Below are 16719 nucleotides of genomic sequence, written 5' to 3' on the forward strand. Positions count from 1 at the left end.
TTCTCTTTCTCAGAATTTTGAGGAAGACTAAAGAATATGGGGAAAACACCCTTCATTAAAAAAAAAAAAGAGAGGGCTGACTGAACTCCTACACACCTGCAAAACCAAGCAATTTATTTATACAATCAATAACTTAAGAAAAAGAAGTTTCTCCACAAGCAGCAGAGCTAGCAGAGCCTGGTTTCCAACAGAGCTCTTCCCCTTGACCCTTTACCACCTCAGCACTTCCCCTAACCCTTGGCAATACTTCCCATTCCACACTGTCTACCCTAAAACTCCTCTCTCCTGCATCCCCTGAGTATTAGCCAGGCAAAAGTTAGCACGTGCTGTGGTTAACTCATTAGCCAACCAGTGGGCCAAATAAAACATAGAACTACTGATCTCATGCTGCAGTTTTTCCCACAGTAGGCTTACTCATCCTCATCTCTCCACAGGCAGTTTCCACAAAGCCTGTAGGAACCTAGTATCCTTAAGTACTCCACTGCCAGTCTGGTTTAAACTGACGGATGGGTTCAATAATTACTTGCAAGAATGGATACATGGCAGGATAACGTTAGTCTCATTCCTTTAAGCAAGTGGGCTAGTAGTAAGCACCTAGTAGATTACAGACCTTTCATAAATCCACCAACAGCTATAAATAGGGGATATAAGGGAGAGTGAAACATTATGGAAGAGATTTTATATGCATGGATAGGTCCTTGGGAAAAGTCACAGTTCTCAAAGCATGTTTTCTGTAATTAAAATAGATGAAATTTCAATGTGTGTTCACCTTTTCCTTGCATTTGAGCATGTGTAAATCTCACATGCACTGATCATTCTGTCTGCAGTGTGAAAGATGAGTTAATGAGAAAGTTAACTGAGGGCCACTCAGCTAATTAATGCCAAAATTGTCAGCGATTTAAGATGTTCTCATTCCCCAACATGGAGGCAGTAACAATAAATCACCACAACCATTTCTATCATGAACATCTGGCTGTTGCCAAAGGGTTTTGTTTGCCTTAGCATTTTCTTATGCATCCTCCAAGCCAAGCACAAAACTTATCATGCAGATCTTCTACAGTTAACTAAGTGAATTTCCTACCTGCTTTGCTCTCAACACATTGCTCTTTCAGCTCTGGAAAAAAATTCAGGAAAGAATCCAGAAGATCTTGAGCCACAACGCTGGTAAATTTGTACTTTTCAATGTAGGCCTGAAACAGTAAAAAGGATAAGTTATGATTAGGAGAGAGACAGCTTCCTTTCAATGTAGAACCACTGCATGCAATTAAAAAAAAAAAAAAAAAGATGGAAGAGTGAGAACAAATACTTGGAATGTTTCAAAAAAAAAAAAAACTAACAAAAAAAAAACCCAAACGCCAACCTTCCCCCCCGCCCCCAAAAAAACAACCAAAAAACCCAAGAAAAATATTCTCCCTCCTCCTCCCAGATGATAAAAGCACCATAACAAGAATAAAATTGGGTAGCTGCAAATACACTGACAGCTGAGTACGGGGGGTGGGGGTGGGGGGGGAGGTGGGGGTTCTGATACAGATCAAAGATACATTAACATATCAAGGGCAGAAAGTCAGAATACAACTGGCCACTGTATTATTCACTGTTAGATTATGGACTAGAGTCATACTTAAAGAACTAAAGAGAAAGACGGAATGGGGGATGGATTGGAAGAGGAGATAAAAAACATGCATGCAGCAAAAAGAAAAAGCAATGAGTTTTGTCACTTCTCAAAAACAAGTCAATAGCTAACATAGTTTTCTATAGGTTTTGCGAATGTGCTCCAAGGCACCAAACCTGCCCCAACATAGGAAACCATGCTCTTTGTCACACTGGCTAAAAAACCACAAGCTAATACTTTTCACTAGTGAATGAAGTCACATCGTTCCAGTCACAGACAATCTATACTGGAATAGCTTTCTAATTATTTGGAGCACAGAACAGGAGGTAACAAAAGTATACTACTACTCTGTATTTGGCACATTATAAGCTTAGAATCTGAGATGAAAGAAGAGCACGAGCACATTCACTTAAGAGAAATCTCATAGAAAGAATTATCTAGATTGACAGACAGGCCCACACCATTCTTCCATCTCAGACACACTCGGATTCAACTTTACCTCTATCAATTAGCCACAGTGACAAAACCTGGGGGGAAAAAAAAAAAAGCAGCTCTAAATCCCAAAGGAAACACATGCTTATTCACACTCACTCTTAGGAAAGAGTCAAAGTGTCTTGGGTCACCACAGAGCTGGGACAGGTAGTAAACAAAGCAGTAGCCTTTCTCATAGGTGAAGAGGTTCATTAAATTACTAGGATTTACACCTGAAAGGAGAAGACAACAATGTTATAAGACACTCTAATGAGGACACCAATTTCCAACTCTTCCAAGCATACAGACCCCTTAGAGATCACTGAGTCGAGATGTAGTGACTTAAAATCAAAACAAGCCTATTGTCAGTACATTTAATTTGCTGCAGTAAATTAAATGGAAGCAGTCCAAACACACAGACTGGGGGAGGGGGGGGGGGGGGGGGAAATGAATCATTGTACGCTAAGTATTAATTCCCAATGGAACAAGTCACTTCAAATTAGAAGTCACTGAAAACACACCTGGAATTTGAAGACAAATCTTTTTTTTTTTTTTTTTTTCCCCCAGCACCAAACTCAGGGAATCACCATGCCATAAATTTTTAAATACATCAATGTAAGGTAATCACTATTTGTTCCTTTTCTGAGACTTCTAACACATGCTTTTCCATTCCATTTGGTTCCAGTATCACCTCCACTTGCATTTTAGGTTGTTTTAAATATCCTTTAGATTGAAGAATGCTTCACGCCTCCAGTGGTGACCACAGAACTAGAGAACTATCAGTGAAGAAGATACACGATGCTGGAGTGCAGACGTGCATCTGGCTCAGGGGATAACCAACAGCCTCTGCATAGCTCACTCAACAGGAGAGCAAGTACTTATGTTTATCTGTATGCTTATGCATACATACATAGTTCTTACATGAACACATAAAAGGAGGAACATTTAATAGCACAGGATTTTATACAATGTTTCCAAATATTTTCATTATAAACTGCTTTATTTTACATATTCAGAAGCTCAAAACCACACAGCTTTCAAGGCAGTTTTTCACACTGTTTCTACTCAGTGAGTCTGTTTTGTTCTTAAACAGAACAATATTTACAAAGATGAGTTAGCCAACTTTGAAGAAAACTTCAAGGCAAGTTTCCTTATTTACTTTTAGACTGGTTTACAAACTAGTATTTCCTTTTTTCTTTCTTTTATAAGGGATATGTAAAAATTAGTCTTTTTGGCCTATATTCCAGCATCGATATACAAAAATTTTCTGTAGAGCAGCTTCAGCCAAAAGCAATACCTGGCTCCAGTTTAACCTGAAGCTTGCTGACCGGGTTGTCTTCTCCAAGGAGCTTCATCTGTCTGTGGAGGGCATCAAGGCGGAATGCAGTCTCCAAACATGTGAAGGCAGCTCCTAGCCCAGAAAGAAATTTATTAGTTGTGGGAAAGTGACTAACAAAACCTGATCTGTGCAGAACTAGCACAGATACAAAATAAAAGCTACGGAAGGTGTAAAAGACACAACACCAAGACAGAATCACAGTAATGTAATGGTGGAGAAACTTGAGTGCAAAAAATCCTTGCAATTTGTAATGAAAGCCAGAACCTGAAACAGTGCATTTACTCACTCCAATTATGCAGCAAACTGAACCAAAAAACAAAGCAGCATGAAAACTATGCTAAAGTTTACATCCTTGACATCATCTTATCAGTTATAGCAAGGTAAGCAGGGCAGCATTGGAATAAGTATTGTACAGGTAATTTTCAAGGAGCAATCAAGTACTACAAAAAAGTAAAGTCACTGGTAGAATAGTAGACAAACGATTCCATATTCAGTGCCAAGGATATTACTAAGTGAATGGCACCTCTTGGGTGAAAACAGAAAAGGATCAGATTTAGTTGGTATATTACAGATCCTGTGGATCTTTTTTAAGCTTTATCTAGCATCCTACCCATATTGTGTCATACAGTTTTCACCTTCCACTTACTAGAATTTCTTTTACAGCTGCGACTGGGTAGGCTACTCTTTCTCTTTTAACTGCAGTGTAGAGCATTCCATGCTTTCAAGCCAAACTAGCTATATTACACTGGCAAGTCAAGAGATCTTTCCTACGCCCTTAAAGATGTAAAAAGCTGTGGAAAATAGATTTTCAGATTCAGAAGATACTTAACATCCAGCACTATTAACACTTTATCTTTCTTTGCTACGTCTTCAATGATAGGGCTTGTTACACAGATGTAATCTCAGAGTCTCTACATATATACACAGGAATCAGATGTAAGCAAAATGAGAATTAAAAACCAGGATATATTTGGAAGATAGAAGAACCCATACTGGCAGACAAAGGGGTGGATGTGCTTCACAGGGGAAAGCAAGAACCAGGATAGCTAGTGTTAAGGGCAATTACTTCAAGCTACAGGGAGGAGGATTACGCAAGATCCAAGAGGTGTGGTTGTCAGTGGACTCCAATTTCTGTACACAATGTCATTACAAAGATGCCTTTTTATTAACAGCAGAAGATACTCCAGAGATGACGTCAGAAATGGCAAGATTCAGATAGGAGATTTATCTTAGAAACAAAATGGAATGCAAAAAGAGCTTACTAAAGAATGGCACAGGGAAAGGCATTTCTTAGTTTCCTGAACAATTGCTTCTTGAAACAACCAGTTCTAAATTTCAAGAGAATAGACCAAAATCAACAAGAAGCTTGTCCTATGTCAGAGGGACAGACTAAGATGGGATAGAGAACAGGTCAGTATCTTCTGATCTATTCATATCACTGCCATGTAAAACACAATGTGACTTATAAGAACAGTCCTAACCACTGAGAATTACTCAACATAAAACAGCTTTCAAAGATATATAATATACATTTTAACATCTCCATATATGCTCAGAGCATTTCTTTCCCTAAACTTCACTATCATCAGCTCATCTCCAAAAACAATATACATGAATAAAAACAAAGGCATCCTTCTAAACACTCTCACTGCCAAGATTTCCAGGAATTTTTCCAAGATTGTTTACAGCGGATGCGTGAGAATACACATGGTACAGGCTTTTAAGAACATAACAGGACAAACTAGAGAAGTGTATGTTCCCATTATTCACTTCAATAAAAATCCAATTAAACTGAAAAGCAATAGGAATGATTTACTACTACTATAAAGACAGTACCATACAATTGACCTGTGAAATTCACTGATATAAGCAAAGGCAGGGCTGTACAATTCTTCAGGAAGCCTCAAGCAGATAAACAGACAGCTATGTAGATGTGTAAGTTTGGGGTTTTTTTCTAAGCGCTATTGCCATCATTCTTTTCAACAGTAGGTAGCTACTGACTGATTAGGATTAGAAAGACACTTGTTCAGACAACAGTTATTTCACAATATAACCATGATAAGATTTCTTACATCTTTCTCTGAAGCTCCTCCTCCACTCACCTTGCTCTGACGTATGAACACCTGCCTGGTACCCAACAGTAGTTCCAAAGTTCCTACCAATGCCCTTACAATGCTGTGCTAACACACCTCACTTAAAGCCCCTATTACTGTATCAGGTATTGATTCCACCCAAAGCCAAGACAACATCACACTCTAAGCATCTAAGATGTTCAGTGCAATTCGGGGCTGCATGTGTTCCAGAAATAAAAAAAGAAAACCAGCTCCCTACAGACTTTTGAGCTCCCAAGGCAAATATTCTATGCAGCCAACTCTCAATTATTGGTTAGACATAGCATAAGGAGAAACATTTCTGCATCTATACCGTAGGTCTCAGTGGTGATCCGGCGCTGTGCGTATGTGGCTAGCCCCTCACTCAGCCACATCTCCTCCCATGTAGCATTGGTGACTGCGTTTCCAAACCAGCTGTGGGCAACTTCATGAATGACGTCAATGATCAAAAACTCATCGCTCTCCAGAATGGAAGAGATGATGAAGGTCAGGCATGGGTTTTCCATGGCAACAATAGGGAAGGACGGAGGAAGAAAAACAATGTCATATCTAAAATTAGGGAGAGAGAAGAAGGAAGAGAGGAGAAAGGAGACAGGTAAATTACAGCTATTTCATAAGACACATAGTAACTTTTTTTTTCCTTTAGAAAAGGCTCTTCTGAGACTTTTTTGTGGCTTCAGGAACAAACTTTCTAGAGCAGTGGTGCCTTATTCTTCTGATCAGGGGATCACAGAGCTTATTCTGTTGGCCAAGGACCTGAGCACTAGACAGTCTTTTCACGTGCAGCAGATCCAGCACTTCCCAGAAGCATCACACTCCCATCACACACACAAACTCATCACAAGTTGTGCATCTGAGAGCCAGAACCACTAAGTTTACTCTACAAACACTACCACATACACAGTGTCGAGACCCCAGAGGCTCCCAGGAAAGAGACACACTGGGAAGCTATCAAATAAATCAATTGATTTGGTGTACCTGCAGTGTCAGCAAAATGACTCTAGTCTGTCTGCTTCAGAACATAACAATACTATTTGTTTTGTTTTCTAAATTTCTCCAACAATGATCAGTACCGGCACACTGGGCTGTGTTCTCAAATTATTTCAAGCAACATTTTGTACGTTAACACCACCACCACATCCCTCCTGCTTACCTTTAGCAAAGAAATGTAGCACACCTTTGTAAACATTTTCTCCTATCCAAACAATGAAAGCATCTGAAAACATTTTCTTTTAATACGTAGACAAGCTTAACTTCAGAAACTATTAATGGTGGGTTTAGAGACTAGGACTCTCAATGAGTCTGTACCAAATCAGGTTTTCAGCACACTCAGACATAACACAATAAATACACCATATGTCAAGTACCGCATGTAAAAATAAGTAAGATGAATAAATAAAACTGCCATACATTTTAAATGGTGTCTGGCTCAATGTTGGACTTGCATCACAAAACACTATAGTATGAAAAACCTTCACTCCTCAGGGAAGATCCACTGTTTAGAAACCTCCACTTCTGCCCACCACACCAGGCAAAACATCACTGTGCCTCCATGGTCTTCTCTGCCACTTGCAGAGACAAAACTCCAGAGTTTGCTTCCAACTACTCCAGTGCTGCCAGCTGAGAGGCTCATTTGTCCTGCTATTGCTAGCATAGGGAGAAAGCAGGATGATTTCTCAAGATTGTTTTATTTTGTTCCCACTACACATTCCTGGGAGACTTATTAAACTCACCTTCCCCATATATATGGGCCATACAGACTCTCTGCAGCAGTCAACCAGCGCTCAACAATGCCAGAAAGCTTGCTGATGGCTGTTGGCAGCAGGCAAGGCTCTGCCCACACTCTGCTCCTGTCAGAAAACAGAAAACATCAGGTGATACTTCAGCAAACTGAATTATCTCTTAAAAAAAAATAAATAGCCTGACTTCTCACCACACTTCCATGTATGGTAATAGTGCTAAGAGGTCTCACAACAGACTCAGGCCTTCTTTAGGCTAACACTCTATGGATACATGGCAAGAGATAATCAAAGATCCCTTAAATAAGGCAATAAGACAAGTAGCTGTAATGACTACAGGGGACAATAGCAACATTTATGAAAGAAGAAAATATCTTTGCCAGTGCAGTGCCATGAATTTCTTTACACGCAACTAAACCTCAAATTCTCTGAATGCTCACAGCACATGGTCCCAACTGTTCCCTTATCAATGACTCAACGTATTTTCTACTTACAACACGAAGCACTGTATAGAGACACAAAAAGCAGAACCAACTCATTGCAAATCTTACCTTGGACCTATGTCTGCATGTATAAGGTCTCCTGCCACCAGGGCCACTAGGTAGGCAGGAACTGGATATTCCATATAAAATTGATATACGCCTTCCTCTTCTAAATAAGTACTTTGGGTGGCACTCATCAACACCTGTATGCCTGCTGGAGCCTGGAAGACCAACACACTAGATTATCACAACTGAATTGCTACACCACTGATCTCTCTGGTTTTGTTCATCTATGCTTGAGGATGTACATTAAAATCAATCATTTAGATAACACAAAATGTAAGATTTCTGTGAGGTTTTTACACCATAATCTACCCAGCCCGTGAAAACATACCAACCAAAAACATTACTCCTCCTATATTGCATGGGTTTTTATGCCAGCTGCCCCAAAAGTGCCCACATAGCAAATTATTCACCTACACAAAATGCAAAATTATTTGATGCTGCTTTCATAAAACTTTGGTTTTTTCCTTTCAAGAACTGATAAAATACAGTTGAGTATTATCATCAATAACCACTACTGGAAGTGACCAGCCAAATTCTCTCTCTTTGGTGTTATCCATTTCATGGTTACCCTTTCAGTGTTGAGTACAGGTAAGGCAAGATCCAAGTGTGATCAGTAACAGAGTTGCCTTTGGGACAGTGCCCTGATTCTGGCCCAAGAACCAGAATGGGATCTAAAAACTCCAGTATTTTTTAGAACACCGTCACAATTAATATTTAATATGATTTGTACATACACAATGTAACTAAGCTTTCACAAGTTAACAGCAGCTCAGTGCTCCGTGATCCATTTATAGCCATTCGGTCACTTACCTTGACAGTAGCTGAATAGGTACATTTCACTGCTGGTGTGTCAAAGCAGGGGAAGAAAGACCGGTTACACACTGAGTGGCCCTGCGTGAAGACAAATGGCTTGGCATTGCCATATGTCAGTTCTGGATCCAGCCACCAGATCTGTTGAAACATGATGTGAAGAAGAGGTGAGGGAAAAGGACAAAACCACAAGGATGAACTGCCAAAAACCAAAACCTGAAATCAAGAGGATTGTGGAGGAGAAGGAACACCTCAGCTGCTTGGCTGCCCAGATGAATACCTGGCACAGGGCACATTTCCATTTCTAACAATACATCTTCCTACTCCTGTTTATTTGCCGTGACTACTCGGAGTAATTCCTTACTGTCTGAACACCAAGTGGTGCCACACAACATAGCGTCTTCCAGCCACTCACTATTTCTGTGGTATCAATTTGCCTGGTTAAAAACAACTCCCTAACAAACATCCACACAACCTTCTTCTCAGAGGGAGTACTCTAAATATCTTCATGTTTCTAATTCAACATGAACAGGAGTAGTAGGGGTCAGGTAACGCAAGCTAAAAAAAAACAACCAAACCAAACTAACCCAAACTCACAAACCAAAAAACCCTGAGGCTGAACAGTGTACACAATCTTATCTCTGACCCTGACACTGCCCTGCTGGCTGAAGCATCAAACATTTTGACACTATACAAAAAAGTCAGTATATGTAAGAAACATCTGGTCAGTGACTCTAGAGGCCTCTTTTTACAGAGCAGATAAGGAGATTCTGGGTGGTCACACACACAAAAAAACCCACCACCAAACAACAAAAAACCCACACCACTGAGCATGTCAATTTTCAGTATCAAACAGCAAATAAATCATGAATCAGACCCTCAGCAAGTAATTAGAACAGATTAAGAATAATATGAAAAAGTGCAGTTACTTGCCTTTTTGGTTTTCTGTTTCAAATGCAATGTTTATGCTTTCACATGCTCCCTGCCTCCAACTTTGGAACATAGGAGCAATTTTAAATAAGGATTTTCTTGTAATCCTAGAACTCTGGAGCTTAACTTTTATGGAAAATATCAAATATTGTGAAATTTGCAATAAAGTTAGAACCACTGGAAGTCTTGGGAACAGTCAAGGGCAAGGAATGAAACTTCTGAGTCTGCTGAATTCTTAGATCAAAGCAACCAATAAATCTGAATTCAGGGAATAGCAGTTAGTGCAGACACTAGTTCATTTCTGGTCCTCAAGAGAAAGCAATTAAATACTTACAGAAGAGAAGCCTGGGTACTATGTCTGCTCTCATTTTAACAACACATTACAATTCTGTCTCCTAGTTAACCTCTGTGTTCTGGAAGTCAAATTTTTCTCCTTCCCCCTCTGTCCTATAAGGTTACTTCTTGTTATCTTCTTCCCTTGCCTTCAGACCCTTTTCCTTGGATGTCAGTGTGATCCACTCCCAAATCATTCACTTCAGCAGTACCCCTGGAGATCAGTGAAAGGTAAGGAAAGGAAACATACTGTCAGCAGCTTTCAGTTATTCATATAGAGGTTCACACTTCCACTGGCAAATGTGTTTTTTTCTAGGTGGGAGGCATTACAAAATTAAAAACCTTTATCTAGAAGTAAAATTAATCTCAGAGCAGCATACTTACCTTGTAATTTGTTTTAAGAGTACCCTCTTCTGTTTCAAGTCTGTTGGGCCAGAAGCATGCTTAAAGCATGACTTCTGATGAACCTTGCCTCACTTACACCACGAAGGCTAAGGCTACGCGACTCTTCAAATCCACATGCTGCATTTCAGCATGCCACTGGCCAAATCCCTAGGTCACAGCCGAGGTGCACTACACAGCTACAGATTTCCACTATATCGATACCTGAATTTCATGGCAATGAATATCTTCTCTGCGATGTGACATTGTGGAACTGGAGTCAACTATTCCAGAAGGCATTTGGGGACACAGGTCTCATTAAAACCCACAGTTTGAAACTAAGAGCTTCTGCCCAGAACACACATTCACATGAAAATGCAAGTGCTATGTTTTAATCCAGGGTAGTAGTCTTCTAATGATCCAGGAAGGAGGCTCAGAAATTAAGTTTTTCAAGATCTGCCCCAATGCCAACTTTTAAAAACACTCCTCTGATCAGTGGCTTTGTGCTTGTATCACAAAAAGTCTGACTTACAATCTGTATCACTGACCTTGCTGAAGAGGCTCACCTTCAAAAGGTTCTGTGTCCTTTGCTTTTTGAGAGACAGAAAAGGCTAACAAAGAAAACAGAGATATAAGACACCACCAGACCTCAGCTGCAACACTAGAGTAGGAAGGAAAAAGGGTTGACAGATGATGTCTTTAGAGCAGAGAGATAAGGGGAAGTTCTCCCTGACCAGAGCAGGAAGAAAACATAAGCAGGAAGCAAAGGGGAACTGAGAAGTTGATTCTTGTTTACAAGAAACTCCATAAATTAAGGACAATTTCTTTTCAACCAGTTCCCCTTTATTTGACATTTGGTTGAAGTTAAATGAAGCACCAGCCCCAGAGGCCAAGAGGGAAAATATTTGCAGAGGATGAAGTATTTTTTTCCCCTGTTTCCTAATGTCTGCAGCTACATGGCAAGCCTCCGTCTCTCTTTCCAGATGCACTTGGAACAATGATGAAAGTTATCCTGAAACAATATAAATAGATCTGTAATATAAATAGACCAGGCTATGCTGCCGGACAGAGGCAGGACTATGGACTGGGGAAAACGAGTATAAGCAGCATCCCAGAAAGGAGTGCAAGGAGCAGGGTACTGCTGGGGATGGGGGATGGAGCAGTACACAGGGACAGAGCAGTATTTGGGGCCATATCAGCTACTCTACATCCAAATCCCTCCTGTGCTCCCCTTCAGAAATATATGTGACTCATCATAATGCTTATCATTTTTATCTAGTTTTTCAAGTATACAGGTGAGCTGTTTCACACATTAAAGCTGTTCTACGATGCATTTCAAGTAAAAAAACCTGCTGCTTGGCTCCTCTGCTGAACAGAGGCTTTGGGCAGTCCAGGTTCCCCCTGCCCACATATTGCAAAGAAGCTCACGCTTTATAAAGCACCTGCCAGGAACATATTTTTTATTGACTTAGATTACAATCTTTTACCCAAATCTGGCAAATGACAAAGGCAATTAGCTAAGCCTCTTTCAATTTTAAATCTCTCCATGTTTCTACCTGCATTATTGATGAAGCTCCCGAGAAGAGCTGCAATGCCACAGCTTCCATTCTAGACAAACAACAAGCCACTCCATCTGATGACAAAGTAAACCGCACATCTGAGATACAAAGGATGTGACAGCAGCAAAGCACACCAGGACAAGTCGCTCTAGGAGGACTGAGGAATCAGGACAAATCTAACGGAACAACAGGGAAGTTCCCAGCACTGCAAAAAGGGCTGTCCTTTTTGCTGAATCCTGAAAATTAAGAAATGCTATAATTTTTTATACCAGAACACAGAGTGGGGTTTGCATTTAAGGTTGTCATGGAAAGAAAATAGCACTGGTGTTAACATGTGCGCTGCCAAATCAGAGGTGTGACACAGTGGGCAAGAGACAGATGTAGATTTTTCTCTCTAGGGAAGGGGAAAAAAAAAAAAAAAAAAATTATGAACGAGTATTTGTAGGACCAAGAAGTACGGGGTGAGGGAAAAGAAGGGGAGGAAGAGCACTGTCACTGACACACCTGATCAGCGTGTGCCTTCAGCCCACACCATGAGACACACACAATATTTATGACAGTCTTGCTTCTGATGCAAACTGGTGATGTACCGAGCATATGGTTTCCTAACAGCGCAGGGAGCTGGAATGCCCTGTGAAAGGCAGATTTAATCTCTCAGCTGTCTCTCAATGTCCATCAAACAACCAAAGATCTTGGCTCCTTCCTCCACAGGAGAAATAATGGGACAGTCGAATAACATATCCAGATGGCTCAAACCAAGAACACCAAGACAACAGGTTTCCAATTTTAAACAGACTACTATCTCCAGTGCTGATCTTATTGCCAACATGTCCACGCAGCACTGTAACAGGAATTTACTGTTTTATAGGTCCCACTAGTATGCTAAGGGTCCCATAGAAAATAAACCCTGACCTAAAAAGATTACATTTAGAGAAAGGTCAAAGAAAACAGAACTTCTGGAAGACAGAGGTCTAACACCGTAAAGTTTGTTCGCTTACGCAGAGAAAAGGGACTGTGAGGAAATGTACTAGACACGAGTATAGACACGAGTATAAACCAGTTCTCCCTTATACACGTATGGGTTACTCATCCCTATTAAAATACAACACTAGGCTGAAAAACAGCAATGACAGATAGCACTACAATAGCATGAAATTACTTTGGATCAAAAAAAAAAAAAAATAGTTCAGCGTGCGAACATGAAGAGCTAGAACAGGTGCTACTCGAGGACAAATATTTTGCCAGCCAAAATCTACAATAGTGAGCGAGGAAACGTGGTACGATTTATGTCAGCGAGCACGCCTGCTTCTACTTTTCAGTATCACTTGAAAAGGGCAGTGCATGCCCCTGACACTGTAACCATCAATAATCTTTTGACACTAGTCCCTGTAGCTTCATTTCAACTGAAGCAGTACATGCCATTAAAGGTACAGTAAAGGCTTCAAAAGACAGGATGAAGAAAAGCTAGTTCACGTCTGATCCAGGAGAAGCATGACAAACAACAGAGGGAATGGAAAAAATGCCCTACTCTCAGCATCCTCAAGTATGTAACATTCACCCTGGATTGTGTGCAAGGCTAAGGAGGCAATGTGTTAATGCAAGGTGAGACTAATGAAGATCACATCAGTCAGTGCCCTGCGCCTTCCAGCGGTTTTCAGATCATTTCTAAAGCCGAGTCTCAGATCAGTATTCCGTTACATCTGAGATCATTTCTCCATAAACACAGCAGGACAGTCTGCCCCTTCAGCAACAGGGCTGGCAAAACCCAGCAGAAAGCACAGGCTAGCCTAAAATAAAACAATTTAGTCGAGAGGAGGAAAGTATGCTACCGTGTACTTTGAGAGGTATGGCTCAGCCAGACTGAGAATGATTATAGAGCACGGAGCAACACCAAATTAGCTTTAAAGCCTTCCCACCATAGAGTAGACGAAAGAGGTTTCTCCATAAAATCTTGAAAAAAAACAAAGAACACAATCTTCTGAAGCCACTGTGGGCCCTGAAAGACATTGCCCATATACCTCTTCAGTGCAGAAAAGCTTCAGCAGAGTATTGTACAAGGAAATAGTAAACCCAGGAGTTCCATAAGTGAAAAGGAACAATATCCTCACTCACAAGTGGATCTGAAATTTTAAGTGCCAGAATTTCACCTCATTTTTGCACTTTTAGGGAAGGACCAGCATGTTAAAAAGTCACCATCTAACAAAAGGAAACTTCTGTCAATAAAAGTCTTCACGTGGAACTCACTATTCCAAGTGAGCCAATATATTAAGACTATCCAGATCATTCTGGGGATGAAGTTATTTTTGTGAGCTTCAACGTAGTATTAAAATGAGACAGAAAAAGATCCAGCAAACTCATTCTACTCAGCAACACTTTCATAACGAAAGGCTCAGTATGTACTGGCTATTAGGTTATTTTGCATGAAACCTTACGTTCAAAGCCTGCTCTCGTTGAATACGTTATAATAGTCAAATAGATGCGCACATTTACTGGTTTTGACCAATGCAACAACAATACCAAACCAGCAGGCTGAGAGTCAATTCCATTAGGCAAGACAGAGGCATCAAAGTTGCAAGACTCTCAAAAAAACATTCCTTTTGCAAATAGATTCAGGAACCACATGATGAAAATCACGTTAGCTCAATTCCCAACCTGAAGGGACTATACAGTGACAAAACTAATGTTGCAGTGATAACTTTTGTATTTTCACTGTCATAAGTTCTTAAAAACACAAGATCTGCTAGACAGCACCTAAGAGGCCAGGAATAAAGTGCATCTAAATACCAGGGGTTTAAAAGAAGTGACAGAATTTACAAAGCATCTCACTGTTGAAGAAGGCTAATTCACACAGACACGAGAGCACCTCCCACAGCCGCATCGAAATGGGTGTATTGGGCCATTTCTCATCCCTTTTTCCAGCATGTAACTTGTAGGAATACGTGGAATCTCACTCCGCTCTTCTCAAAGCTCCTGGCCACGGCTCGCTGGAACGTCAACCTAGGTGCGCAAGGCCTGATTTGGTAAGCACCTGGCAAAACCCACAGGGAAGCTCCTGTATTTGCCGATTACGTAACTTGTCCCGAAGAATTCAGTCGAGGCAGGAGTTTTCAAATTTTCACGCTCCTCGCCAACAACCGCGATGCCCTTAAAGGACGAAAAACTTTAAAACGACTGCCGTGGTGGGGGGTGAATAGCCTTGGGGGCCCGGGAGACGGGGGAAGGAAGGAAGGAAGGAAGGAAGGCAGGAGGGCGGCCGGGTGGGTGTACGAGCATCACTTGCCGAGCGCGGCGTGGGACCGCGCAGGGCTCGGTGGCAGCAGGCAGGGGACCGGCACCGCCGGGGACCGACGCCGCTGACAAGCGGGCAGGCGGCTGTCAGGCCAGGAGGGAAGAGGCAGCGGAGGGACGGCGACACAAAAGGAGGGGCCGAGTGTGAAAAACCACCTCCCGCTGCCTTTGCCGCGGGGCCAGGGCGCTTCCCCGACGGTCGATGACGGGAAGGAGGGAAAAACGTGAGAAAGGCGCGGGTGGCACGGGAGGGCACCGCCAGCCGCCCCGGGACGCGGTCTCCCGTTTTGCCCTCCCCATCTCCCCCCCCCCCCTCCCCCCCCCGCCCCCCTCAGCGCGGTACTCACGGCGGGGCCGTCGGCCGTGATGTAGCGGACGATGATCTGGAAAGGCTGGTGCGGCTGGAGGGCGGCGGGCAGGGAGACGGTGAGGGACGAGCCGTAGTCGGTGAAGGGGTCCACCCTGAAGCCGAGCGGGCAGGCGGAGCAGGGCGGCTGGGCGAAGAGGGGCAGCGGCGGCGGTTCGGCGGCGGGCGGGGGGCTGGCGGGGGGCTCCCCCGGGGCGGCGGCGGCGGCGGAGGAGGAGGCGGCGGGCAGCGGCCCGGCGGCGATGCAGGGCGCCGAGAGGAAGGTGGCGGTGGAGGGCGGGCTGGCGGCGCAGGGCGGCGGCGCGCAGGGCGGCGGCGGCGGCGGCGGCGGGCAGGGCGGCGGGGGCAGCGGGGCCGGGGCGGCGGCGGCGGCGGCCTCGGCGGGCGAGAAGGCGAAGGAGCAGGGCGCTTCCCCCGCCGCGGCGCGGCGGTAGGCGGCCGAGAGGACGCGCATGGCCGGGTGGACGTCCAGCACCAGGGCGCGGGGCTGCGGCCGCAGGGCGCAGAGCTCCAGCACCAGGCAGCCCGCCAGCGCCCGCGCCTCGGGCCGCAGCTCCAGCCCCAGGTGCAGGTGGCGGAGGCTGAAGAGCTGCGAGCTGGAGGCCGACGCCACGTCCGGCGGCGGCTCGGGAGGAGGCGGCGGGGCCGGCGGCGCCTCCGGCCCGGCCGCGGACCCCTTGCGGCAGCAGCACAGGCCGGGCGGCCGCGGAGCCGGAGCCGCCATGGAGCGGCGGCGGCGGAGGAGGAGGAGGAGGCGGCGGCGGAGGCGGCGGCTGCTATGTGAAATCCATGGGCGGGCGGGGAGGAGGGAGGCCCCGGCGGCCGGAGCGACCGGGGCGGGGAAGGGGGGGGAAAGGACCGCGCAGGCCCCGCGCGGCACCGGCCGAGGGAGCGCCGGGCCCGGGCCCGGAACAGCCAGCCGCGGGCTCGGCCGCCAGGCGGCGCCGCGCGCGGGACAACGGGGGAGGGCGCTCGAGGGCAGCCCCGCCCGCCGGCTGCGCGCGCAGCGCGGGGCGGGGCGCCCGCCCCTGCCCGTTGCTCCGGGGCGGGGCAGGTGCGCTCCTCGCACGCGCGCCTCCCCGTGAGCGCTCGTCGTGTGCCCGGTGCGCGCCTCGCGCGCTGGTCCGGCATAGGCGTGCGCGAAAAACGCTTCCGGCACGAGCGGCGCGCGCCCGCGGGCGGCACCCACGCGTGTGGGCATCCGCGCTGCAGGCCCACCCTCACCCACGCG

The 16719-nt window shown here is 44.5% G+C and overlaps 1 protein-coding gene across 2 annotated transcripts in view; it reads right to left on the reverse strand.

Annotated features, from left to right (window-relative positions):
- The window catches only part of ABCC5 (ATP binding cassette subfamily C member 5), a 73324-nt gene that overhangs the window by 3395 nt on the left and 53210 nt on the right, over positions 1-16719 (reverse strand). Inside the window, exons 1-8 of one of the 2 annotated variants that reach the window (XM_049804033.1) lie at positions 15469-16369; positions 8631-8771; positions 7824-7975; positions 7267-7383; positions 5847-6082; positions 3381-3494; positions 2204-2316; positions 1082-1190 (exon numbers count right to left, since the gene is read on the reverse strand). In XM_049804033.1, the coding sequence (XP_049659990.1) occupies positions 1082-1190; positions 2204-2316; positions 3381-3494; positions 5847-6082; positions 7267-7383; positions 7824-7975; positions 8631-8771; positions 15469-16212 (1726 nt within the window). In that variant the 5' untranslated portion in view covers positions 16213-16369. Of the gene's footprint in view, positions 1-1081; positions 1191-2203; positions 2317-3380; positions 3495-5846; positions 6083-7266; positions 7384-7823; positions 7976-8630; positions 8772-15468; positions 16370-16719 lie in introns of those variants that run through there. The other variant, XM_049804034.1, reaches the window with a different exon arrangement.

Source organism: Accipiter gentilis, chromosome 6, assembly GCF_929443795.1.
Source record: "Accipiter gentilis chromosome 6, bAccGen1.1, whole genome shotgun sequence".
Lineage (NCBI taxonomy): Eukaryota > Metazoa > Chordata > Aves > Accipitriformes > Accipitridae > Astur > Astur gentilis.